The sequence below is a fragment of the Tamandua tetradactyla genome, chromosome 4 (assembly GCF_023851605.1).
Source record: "Tamandua tetradactyla isolate mTamTet1 chromosome 4, mTamTet1.pri, whole genome shotgun sequence".
NCBI lineage: Eukaryota > Metazoa > Chordata > Mammalia > Pilosa > Myrmecophagidae > Tamandua > Tamandua tetradactyla.
The window spans coordinates 35,990,105-36,002,277 of NC_135330.1; the positions used below are offsets into that span (position 1 = coordinate 35,990,105).

The 12,173-nt window shown below is 45.3% G+C and overlaps 1 protein-coding gene across 1 annotated transcript; it reads left to right on the forward strand.

The window, feature by feature from the left end:
* Positions 1–1,958: 1,958 nt before the first annotated feature.
* IER5 (immediate early response 5) lies at positions 1,959–4,200 on the forward strand. The gene has a single exon (XM_077157171.1). The coding sequence runs from the start codon at positions 2,274–2,276 to the stop codon at positions 3,243–3,245; it is 972 nt and encodes a 323-aa protein (XP_077013286.1). The 5' UTR covers positions 1,959–2,273; the 3' UTR covers positions 3,246–4,200.
* Positions 4,201–12,173: the final 7,973 nt, after the last annotated feature.

The following is a 12,173-nucleotide window of genomic DNA, read 5'->3' on the forward strand; positions in this document are numbered from 1 at the left end:
GTTCCCTGCAACAGGCTTCACTGTTCATACTGCATTGAACTTGTGACTCCTACCTCAGGGATTTTCAACAGTCTCCTCAAATACAGCTTCTTTTGTACAACTTTGTCCCACATATATTCTTTACTTACCCAGCCTCTTATCCCACGCCAAAGTCATGTGTGGAGGGATGTGTTCTAACAATCAACATATTTTGGTAGTGTACTATATGCTAGGTGCTGTTCTAGGGGGGTTAAATATATTATCTTGTTACATCCTCACAAAACCTGTATGAGACAAGTACTATTATTATCTCTATTACCAGATGAAAAATACTGAGGCACAGAGAGGTGAAATAACTTTCCAAAGGTCACACAACAAAGCGGAGGTGGGATCCCAACCCAGAAAGCTGGTCTCCATAGCTTGTGTTCTTAACTACTGTTTTACAATGACTACCAGCTTTTACAGAAAGAGAAAATAAAAGAAAAAATCTTTCTCATGTTATTACTTCACCTATACCGGTGGTATCGTAATTACTCATGTAGTCATTTTCTTTTCTCTATCCAACTGAACATTTCTAGAGGGAAGGAACTCTGGTGCCTCAGATTTACCATAAATAAGGTGAAGGCAAACAAAGGTAGTGCTATTGAGCTACCTGGTCTTTCTGAGGATGCTAGATTGTGAAATGGCCCCTTGATCAAGGCTGCCATTCACTAGCAATCAGATCAATTGAACTGCAGAATCAGATCAACTGCTCCATGGATTCTAATGAAGCTGTGCTTAGTACCTTTTTTGTTGTTGTTGTTTTGCATGGGCAGGCACCGGGAAACGAATGTACTTAATTTTAAATTCAGATTGCCGCTAAAGAGTTATCATTTATCTTCTCCATAATAGGGCAGATTTGTGTGTGTTTTCTTTCTTAAAGCAGGAGAAACTGAAGCATCTTGAGGTATTTGCCCAGAGTTATCAGGCAGATCTGTGGGGGAGGTAGGTGGAACTAACTAGAATTTGATTCTACAAGTTCCCAGTCCAGGACGCTGGACAACCTTGTGATGATACTACCCTGATGCCATGTACCAAAAAGAATCAGTAGATCTAATAAGTTGTTGATTGAGCAGAAAATTCTGGAACACCCTTCCCCCATATTTTTGCCTTGACACAAAACGAAATCATGACATCATGATGAGAACACAGGACTTCTCTATTTGTATTCTTAGAACTTGCCAGATTTTTCCCATCTGGTCAGTCATGTTGACCAGACTGGTGGACTCATCAGTTATGTTGAAGAAAAATCATTGTGGAGAATGTATGTGACAACGAGTACGTTCTAGAACCTAGAGAACAAAGCAATAAATCCTGGCTTTCGCAAAGAACAATAACGTTGTATCTAGACACAATTTTTTAATAAAAAGCCAAAAACTTAGAACTTTTAGGACCCCCTTTTTCTTCGGGGTTAGAAATGACACCCGCTGAGCGTACGTGTACCATTGACCTGAAGGGGCAAGGGACTCATCAACAGTAGTATCTTCCAAACGTCACGTATTAACATAATGTGCGTGACGGTCATCCAAGGGTCTCCCCTGCCGCGTACTATCTTTTCCATTCCGTCGAGGGTGCCGCGTGGCTGACTGGAAGGTGCGGCTCGGAAACAGCAGCCCGAAGGGAGGGGTGGGGGGGGTGCGGAGGCTGATCCGGGAAGGTTCAGGACTTCATTGAGCCGACTCCGCCCCCGCGCTCGAATGAAAGTTCGAGCCCTGATTCTAGCACTCCAGCGCACAAGCCAGAATGCATAACCACAAGCAATACTAGGGCGCTGTGAGTAAGCCGCCGCCCGCCTCCGGACCACAGTCCGCGACCCACACTCGCCGACACGGCTGTACCACACCGTCGCCCCCTTTAAGAACTTGCTCCGCGGGACTAACGTTCGAATCGGCCCAGGCGCCCCTCCTCGGCCTCCGATTGGCCGGGCGCGGCGCACGAGGGCGCGCCGTTCGGCCTCGGAACGGTTGGACACTCTTCGTGATTGGCTGGCACTTGAGGAATCTATATAAGGTGCGGGGCGGCGGAGCTGCCCTCAGTTAGCGACCGGACTTAAAGTGGGCAGTTGTGTTGTGTGCAAAGGCCGGGCGGGTCCGCGCGAGCGTCACCGAAGTCGTTTCTCTTCAGAGTCTTCTAATTTCGGGGCCCACCTAAGGGGCGGACTTGTCTACGCCTTGCTCTCCCCTCCCAGCTTCCGAACGTGCGGCCGGGGCTCACCCTCCCCTCACCTCCGCGCCTGCCTTGTGAAGAGAGACAGGATGGAGTTCAAGCTGGAAGCTCACCGCATCGTCAGTATCTCCCTGGGCAAGATCTACAACTCGCGGGTCCAGCGCGGCGGCATCAAGCTGCACAAGAACCTACTGGTCTCGCTGGTGCTGCGCAGCGCCCGCCAGGTCTACCTGAGTGACCCGTGCCCTGGTCTCTACTTGGCAGGACCCGCGGGAACCCCGGCGATCCCGCCTCAGCAGCCCGGGGAGCCGGTGGCCGGGCCACCTGCTGGCTGGGGGGAGCCACCCCCGCCTGTCACCCGCGCCGCCTGGCCGGAGACCGAACCGCAGCCGGAGCGCCCCACTGTCCCAGGCGAGCCACGAGCAGAAGACACGGAGCTCGCGGCCACTGTGACGGGAGCCGGGGACACTCTTCAGGGCGGAGAGGCGGAGGCGGCGGAAGCTGCCTGGCGCCGCGTAGAGGGATCGCGCGAGGTTGCGGCCGGAGGAACCCGGGGCCCGGCCGAAGACAAGGACGCTTTTCCCGCGGGACTGGGGGCCGCGCGCCGTCACTGCTGCAGCCCCCGTGGCGGGGAGAACAAGCCCGGGGCGTTAACCGGGTCGCCCCGCGTTGACTGCTGCGGCGCGTCCCGGCCCGCGGAGGAGGAGCCCCCGGCGCCCGCCCAGGTCTGCCCCAGGAAGCGCGGCGCGGCGGGGGTGGGCGGCGGCCCCGCGGGCTGCCTGGCGCCCTGCTCGACCCCGCTGAAGAAGCCCCGCCGGAACTTAGAGGAACCGCCGAGCGAGGGAGAAGAGGAGGAGATGGAGACCGGTAATGTGGCTAACCTCATTAGCATCTTCGGTTCCAGCTTCTCCGGACTCTTACGGAAAAGCCCCGGGGGCGGCAGGGAGGAAGAAGAAGGAGCGGAGGGCGGTGCGGAAGCCGCCGAACCCGGGCAGATCTGCTGCGATAAGCCGGTGCTGAGAGACATTAACCCTTGGAGCACAGCCATCGTGGCCTTCTGAGCCCCCTGGAGCCCCATGTGGGAGGGAGGTTGGCGCAGCGGGCGTCCTCGAAGTGAGGGCGGCCCCCTACCCCAGACCATAGGCGCTGAGCGTGTTGGGGAGACTGGTTCCTGCTGGGTAGCAGAAACTTGGCCTTGGCCTTGGCAGCTCAATTGTGCCGTGATTCTTGAGTCTGATCTTGAAACCTGGGAGTTTGAAGGTTATTCGATGAGGACGGTCGTTAACTTTTGTGTATGTGTGTGTGTGTGTGTATGTATGTGTAAATTTGTCTTGTTGAATTAAGATTATTTGGTCCTTCTTGAATGCATCATCCCTTCCCCGGGGTTTAAGAGATTTGGGGCAAACAGGGACTTTCCTCTGCCGGCAGCACTGAGAAGGAAGCGGCAAAAAGGGCTGGGGAGTTCCCCGTTCGGTCTCTGGGGAGGAAGGGACTTTACACACACCCTTCACATGAAAGGTTGAACCGCACCAGGGCCGGGAGTGGCGTTTCCTCCCAGGATTTCCTCAGACTAGAGGGATTTAGTCTGGAGCTAGAGACTTTTATTATTTTTCTCCTTCTCTCACTGAAGAAACGTTTATATCCTGTGATTACTCTGGGAAAGGGGAATATTAACATCCCTCTCTTCCCCACGGGATAAAAAAGCTTGATGAACTTCATAGAAGAGTTCAAGCTTGGAAATATGGAGTTTATAGAGAAAAGATTTATTTTCAAAAGCTCTAGGTCAGAACTATTACACAGTGCTTTTAAAAAGTGTTTAATGAAACAAAGTTTACAGACAGAAGCCCTAAGTAGAAAGACCTTATGGTTTTGTAGATATGGTGACTCCAGTCTTTGTTGTATAAAGGTTGGGGGAGCTGATAAGGTTTTTGTACAGTATTTTCTCCTTTGGTGTATTGATTTTTGTATAAAAATGTAACATTACGTGTCGAACACGTATTAAATATTTTGAAACAACTGCACTGCCTCCTTGTCTGCTTTCACCTGTCTGGGTTGGGAGGAGAATGAGAGGAAGGGAACTAAGGTCTGGGCCGGAAAATTGAAGGTGTGGTTCTTAATCACTGTGGACATTGTTTACTGACTTCATTAAGTTTCATGAGAGAGACATTTTTAAGAATCCCCCCTAGATCAGAGGACTGCTATTTGATGATTGGTATCAGTAGGCTGCCTGTTTTTGAAACCTACAAGTGAAAATGCCTTTTCGAAACTAGTTTTTGCCAGTTTATCTACAACCCAATCTGATGATGTCTGTTTAATATTAAATAATTTAGACACTAGCTTGTGAAGCCCTTGCCACCTGCAAAAATGTTTTTCACCGGAATTTTTTTAGTCTCCCATCAAGCTGTAGAACATGGGTCATCTTTCAATTTGGTTATTGAAAAATTATTTAGCTGATAGTTTACCTTAGAAGCCTAAATGAGGAAGCTGATGAGACTTGGCTTGTCCAACCAGTCAGATCCACTTCTGTATGTCATTGGATGTCAGGATGGAAATTTTCAGTGTGTGGTTTTTTTTTTTTTTAGTTGTTTATATACAGAAAGTAAATGCATCAGTGAAAGAGAAGTTGACTGTGTCAAATCAGAAAAGGTAGGAGGCCAAGGAGGGCTGGGCAAATTTAGTTCTCACTTAGTAAAACTTCCTGATTTGCTTTTGTCACCCAATTGATTACTTCAGTGGTTAACACTTAAGATGGTAAGCACTTAATATGATGACAAGCAAGTCATCAGTTGATTCTATTGAAGTTACTGCATTCACGACAGCTTTATGTATAGAACAAAATGTTTAATACTTGAAGGGGATTCAATAATCTCTTTTTCAGAAGCAGACCAATTGGAAAATGTGTCTTAAAATATAGTGGCTAGTACTTTAAAAGATGGCTCTGGTATATAATAACTTGTGAGTAAATAGGGTGTTTAAGTTATGGGTGAAAGCGTGGAGAGATTAGACAAGTTCCAAGTTAAGGTTATGGCTGTGGAGCAAAATCAGGAGGGGTGCCCTTGGCCTTCTTTAAGTCTGAACTGTATGAAGGTCTGTCATAGCTGAATAGGTCAATTGTTTGATATTTTTAAAAATCTAGTGATTCCTTATGCATAAGTATCAAAAATAGCTTTTATGTCCTATCACCATAATAATATATTCAAAGAGTTAAACATTCTCTAATCAGACTCTGTTAAAATTGACTTTTCTTTCAGAGATTAGGTACTTAAATTCTGTTCTAACCACAAAAGAGTCTTCTGAGTGCTTACTGCTTAAACCTAATAAGGTGTCCAGGGCCTTAATTCTGTAAGCATTTCCTGTTGCAAGAAAGTAATTACACTTGAACAGCTATCTCAATGAATTTTTTTATATCTGAAAGGGGTACCATTTGGTGGGTTTAAGAGAATTGATGTGTTTTGGATGAGACTAAAGTTCCTGTTGATCCTTGGTTTCCCATTAAGGTGTTTATTTAGAGAAGGTAAATTGGCATATTTGACAATTAAGGGGATACAGCTTTGTAGGAAATTAGAAAAGATCATATTGCTTTCTTTATTGTTGAAGAAGCAGTGTGTATAGTGGTTAGCACATAGGTTCCAGAGCCAGACTGCTTGGGTTTGGATCTGGGCTCTTGTTGCTCAGGAGGTAGTGGGTTCCTGAACAAGTTACTTCATCTCTGCTTCAATTTTCTCAAATATAAAATTGGGTAATAATAGCCACTTCATAGCCTTGTAAAAATTAATGAGTCGATGCATATAAAACTCTTCAAAAAGTGCCAGATACATAATAAGCACTGGATTGTTATTATTAACATAAAAGTGAATTGTTTATAAATCAGATATATTAAGGTTAAAGAATTGTGTATAGGTGTAAGAAAAGAGAAGGGACAGACTTTTAAAATTAGCCTTTCTGTAAATGCTGGGTTCTTTTATTTTTTTATTTTTTATTTTTTCTGGACAGTTGGCAGTCACTAAGCTTTGTTCCATCACCACAGTTTGCTATGTGTGTCTCACACCAACCCTGAGACTTTCCTGATTGCATCAAACAGCTGTTTTCAGGGAGGAGTAAGCAGGAGTAAAAACATTCAAGGAGCAAAGATCTTGTTGACACACAAATGCTTTCTGTGGATGAGTAAAGAAAAATAGCCCACGGAGTTATTTATAGCCTGAATTGCTTGGGCATAGAATGTTTCTTAAGCCATGCTAATTGACAAGTCTTGGAAAAGAGACTTCCCAATGCCAGGATAGGGTTATCACATAGAAATCAGATTCATTGTGACTAGAAATGAATCCATAGTTTTAGTACCTAATCACTTCCTTCATCACTCTGGGAGGGACCTGGTTTCTTGATCAAAATAACCTTTGCCTCAAAATAACCTTTGTCTCCAGTCTGAAAAAAATGGTTTGACTGCCATGTAAAAGCCGGATGTTTAGAGTGCTTTTCATTAAGTACTCCAAGAAGATCACATTAATATGGATCAAAGGCGATAAGTTTTATACAGTCCCTCTCAACCAAATTGCTTTAAAACTGCTTTCACTCTCAGGAACCATTGATCGTACTTGGAAAATGAAACTAATAATGCAAAGCTTGGACTGTCCCTCCAAAGTGATTGAGTTTTCTCTGTAGCACCTAATAGAGCTATAATAATCCTTCTATTCCTCCCATTCATCACTGACTGGGTTTGGGGGTGAGAAGTGGGAGGGAATGGATTAGGAAAACAGCTTTGGGAGAATGCATCTCAGAATAAAGATGTAGCAAATATTAGGAACAGAATAATGACAAAACTCCATTTTGATGGCTGAGTTAGTCTGAAACCCTCTTATTTCAACTTGCTAGACATGCCAACCTAGCTTAAAACCGGTGAGAAGGGGTCGGAAGGCTAATGCCCACTGTGACATGGAGTCAGATGGATATTTATTATCATACTTTTTTTCAGTAGAGTTAGTTTAGTTCACTGAATAACCAAAGGACTTCTGATCTCTTGCCCTAAATATTTTATTCTTGTCCTGTTTTTGAATTTTTTATTCTCCTAAGCTTGCTTTTATCCCAGCAGTTACTGAAAGAATGAAAAGAAACACTGATCCAACCTTCCCCTGACTGTGAAAGAGGCCTTTACTATTAGGGAGCCATGCTTTGGGGGGGAGTGAGGTCTGCTTCCCGGGATTCCTGGCACTCTTTCCAGTAATGAGCAGTTTACCCCTCAGCCTTTGAACCATTGTTCAAATTTAAAATTTTACCCAGTGGGAGGAAAAATATAGTGGAAGCAGAGTTGATGTCAGGAATTATCATGATCTTAATTCATGCCCCTGGAAGTTTTTTAGTAACAGTTCTTGAGGATATGACAATATTTGAAAGCAAAACATGTAAAAGCATACGTACATCTAGTGGAATGCCTCCTTCCTGATCCAAACATAGTTTTCTCCATGCCTTCCTGCCACCCCCTCAGGGGGAATAAGAGTTTTAAAAATAAAATCCCTCTAGCAATTGCTCTCTCCCAGAGAAATATAGCCCAAAGCGCCTTTGCTGGACTATATCCTGAGGTTTGTCTCAGACCTTTGGAATCCTGCAAGCAGGGAGGGAGAAGTCTTGTGGGGCCGCATTCCTGCCTTTCCCTCTTCCCTCCTTTCCCAGCCAGCAGCATCCTCTACCACTGGATGCTGCTTCACTTTTGGGCAGGTGAAAAAGAATACTGGGGGTGGTGCGATGGTGGCTCAGTGGCAGAATTCTCGCCTGTCATGCCGGAGACCCGGATTTGATTCCTGGTGCCTGCCCATGCAAAAAAACAAAAGAATATTGGCTACCAGCTTTTGGAAGCTGCAGGAAGAAGAGCTGATCCCCCTCACTGCCACTGTGTATCTGTAGCAGGTGATTCTCTTAGGGGCCTTAGGGGACTGGCATCGGGTAGGCCTGTTGACATTTGTTGGCAGATCTACTTGTTTAAAGTTTTATATAATAAAGTCATTTGGGACCTAATCACAAGAAGCCCCTATGCCTGTGTGATAAGCTGGATCCCTAACTTACAGGATGAAGGTGAGACACCGTTTTCCCTTTTCCATCCATTTAGCGTCAAATCAGCCCTGGCCCCAGCCAACTCTTTGCTTTCTCCCTATGAAATGAGCCTCTGCCAGGTTGCCCAAACCTAATTATTTCAACCAGATGCCACAGTAAGTCCCCTTTTTGGGGTTTTCTAGAAACTTGGGGATGTGCTGAAAGCCATGTGTTCCCACCTGCTTATTCTTTGATCCACTCCACCTCTCGGCTCTTGGGGCAGGGCAGCCCCTGGAAACTCGCTCTCTCTGAGGTAAAAGGAAAACCATTTATTCCCTCTGCACGAATCTGTGTTCCCTCTGCTCAAAGCACTGAAGTGGTCTCTGAGGTGCAGGAGTTCCTTTGTCTACTCCCCACACTTGATCACCTTCTGAATCCAGGATACCATCCATTAGAGATTTGGTCCAAATTGATGCACATTTGCTTGGTACTTCTTTCTAGAAGACCACTCGCATTCATTGTTTGCTTGGGAAGAGTCTGACTGCTCAAGGAAGGGCAGTGTTTGAGAATGCTAGAGTCCTTGAAGGAGGATCAAAGGGTAGGATTTCCTGACCATGAGATTTGCAAAGATTCTAGAGACTCTGATCCCTGGGGGATCAAGCCACAGCTGTGGTGGCTAGAATCATCTTCTCTCTGACCCTCATAAGATCCCCCAGTTCCATTATAATAGTAGGGAGTGGGTACGGAGTATACATCCTGGAAACAGAAGCAGCAGCTAAAAACCAACTTGGCTTATGGCCAGCTGCAGGAATACAGTGGTAAAGCCAGGGGAGTTATACTTTCATCTAGCCCCAAATGCGGGCTACAAAGCATTTCAGCTCTTCCTTTCCTTTGCTAGAATTGCATATAACACTTTCTAGAACAGATAATCACAGAGCTGCTCAGACAGAGAAATCCAGAAAGTGGCTCTTCGCCTTGTCTTCCCCGCCTCCAGGCTTTGATTGATTAAAGGAGATTTTTACTGTGTTACTAGAAGTGGGGGTAGGGGAGGGGTTGTAACCCACTATGTGCATTAGAGGTGACCTGCAGGAAATAAGCAGGAGAATTCTGAAAAGACACTGAGGGGTGTGTGTGTGTGTGTGTGTGTGTGTGTGTGTGTGTGTGTGTGTGTGTGTGTGTGTGTGTTGAGGGCAGTCAGCAGGAGGAATTGCCACTGAGTCAAGTTTTCCTACTGTGGGCAGGGTGAATTCAGGGCGTAACACCCCCACCAGCTTGCCATACCCCCCACCTTCCCCTAACTTTTCTCAAGCTACACCATAACCTTCTGTTTTCTTCAATTTCCACATTTTATTTTGGGCTTGGAAAAGGTTGATAGTGCCTTGGTATCTGCATTTATCAGCTCACACATTCTCTAACTATGTGACCTATTTGAGAGATTGGAGCGGCTTTTATTTTTATGGCCATGGGAGAAACCTCTAAAAGCAGATTCAGTTTCAGAAGCTGAACTTGAGGTACATAGGACGCTTTGCTGGGGTTGCTATTGCTCTATGATTCCTGTGGTTTCTCCCTTCACCTTATTCTTTTTTCAAAATGTCATTTAAAAGGCACTCCTAGTCTGCTCTGCTGAGAGCAGCTGTAAAGATGTAGTGTGTGGGCGATTCTGGCATGTGGGCTAGCCCAGCTGTCTGCTTCCCAACCTTGCAATCACCTCAGTATCAGGCATCTGGCCTCCCTAACATGCAGCTTGCATGTTAAGGCTCCTGAATGCTCCTATGAGAGAGGGAGAAAGGAGAGTCCCCTACTTGTCAGGCAGAAAAGAGTAAACTCAGTCCAGAGATGAGTAGGTCATTTTAAATAGTCAAGTGAGGACCCAGCAGAGACAGGATTAGAATTCACCCTTAGACTGGTTCCTTGGGACCCCTCTGAGCAAGGCAGGCTCTTGTGGAGCTGAATCTGAAAATGTGACTCACTACTTGGAAAGTAATTCATCTTTCTTGGTGCCTATTTATAGTTAAAAAAAAAAAAGACCCACTAGACTCACAGTTGTGATTGGAGAATAAATTAGTGTTTATAAAGTAAAACTAGAAGATATAAACAGCTAAGCCCTGGTCACATCAATTAAGAATTGTCTAGAACACTAGGGAATCACTCATCGATGGGGAATACAAAGTTACAAACAACAGGACCTAGCCTTCAAGGTGATTATATTCCAGGTAAGATGTAAAAACTACAAAGAAAGCCCCACAAAATTGGATAACAGATAAGTAAGTAGGGTCTAGTCCATTCTTCTCAAAGTAAGGTTCAGAGACGGCCAATAATGGCCTCATCTGGGAGTTTACCAGATTGCAGAATCTGAAGCAGCACCCTAGACCTACTAACTCTGCATTTTAACAAGACCTGGAGGTGATCTGTATGCACAGTTTAAAAAGCAGCTATTTCCACTGATCTCAGGATGAAGTGTGAACATGGCTTGCTCATGCACTGCCACCAGCCACAGGGAAATATCTGCAGTTTGGGTATCTTTCCTGCAGACCTTTGGATCTTTGCATATGTTGCTCACATAACCAGCAGGCATGGTTAAGTTGAGAAAGGGTCCTTAACACCATGAGAATAAAGAATCTTTCCAGGAAAAAGAGAAGGACAAAAGCTAAGAACCTAGAGAAGGAGAAGCCTAGAAGTAGTGGCTGGAGTAGGAAGAGGTCATCGTCAATGAAAACAAGTTGGCGAAGAAGTAGAAGTAGAACCAAGGGAGACCAGCAGCAGAAAATTCATGGAAAACAAGAACAAATGAAATATTATTGGACCAAGGATTGTCATTGGTGATATTTGAGAGAGATTCTAATCAAAGATGGGAGTGAAAACCAGGTTAGAAAACCAGTTATAAAGAGAGTGGGTGGAAGGATGTGGAAGCTTGGCTGTAACTCCTTGCCCAATAAATTTAGCATAAAAGGCAAAAGAAGACTAGGATGGGAGCTAGAGAGAGGCTAAAGAGCCGGCACATATCTTAAGATAGAATGAATGGCTGTCCAGAAACAGCTAATTTGGCAGTGAATGGGCTCATTTGAATATATAAACTGCAAAGTATGGGTCTCTTATCAGGAGGCATAAATGCTTTCCTTTCTTTCTCTTGTGAAATAAAAAGGAGACAGAAGACACTAATCAGTCACTCCAGGGACCTTGTTAGTATCAGGAGTTCACACTTTCTTCCTCATTCCCAGCTCAAGAAGACCCTTGCATAACAGCAAGGTAACAAACTGCTATAGGATCCCGGAGAATGAAAGGATCACTCACCCAAACCCTGCTGCCACCAGCTACTAATCTAGGAATAAAGATTTCTAAGACGTCATGTCATCCCTTTTATATATTAGGAGTTTAAAACAGATAGGAGTACAGGCATGTGCTATGAGAAAAGTGGGATTTGGGCTTCTTGCCAGTAGAAAACACACACTCGTAGTCTGTTCTCATTTGGAAACCCAATTATGAATGAGCATGGCTCCCTGGGTAAGTACTTTTCTCTTCCTTGCCTCCCCACCAAGTCTGACCTCATCTGTCATTTTCAGTGTTTTGGAGGATTAGTCTGAGGTTGAGAACAGGTTGAGACATGTCCAAAAGAGAGGCTCTGTATGCTGAGAGAAGACGGAGGAAGCCAAGCAGTGTTAGGTCTCTTAAGGCAACTGGTGAGAGGGTAAGGATATGAAAGTGGGAGTGGAAGAGGAGAGTGGGGTGGACGGATGGGGAAGGCAAGAGAGACAGATGTCTGTGATGATTTCAAGAGAAACACAGGACTAAAATAAACTCAGAGTCAGAAAACAGGAAGAATGTGAGAAGGAGAAAAAGGTAATGGACTGAGAACTGCCGTGTATTTGATAAAGCATAGCCCCTTCCAGATGGAGAAACGTTATCCCTCAGCAAAGTCCTCTGGAACATGGAGAAAAACCAAAAGAATAAATAGCTCTACTTGGCAGTGT

What these genes read in the sequence shown, in the direction of transcription:
- IER5 (XM_077157171.1), top strand. Translation starts at nt 2,274, where the DNA reads ATGGAGTTCAAGCTGGAAGCTCACCGCATCGTCAGTATCTCCCTGGGC.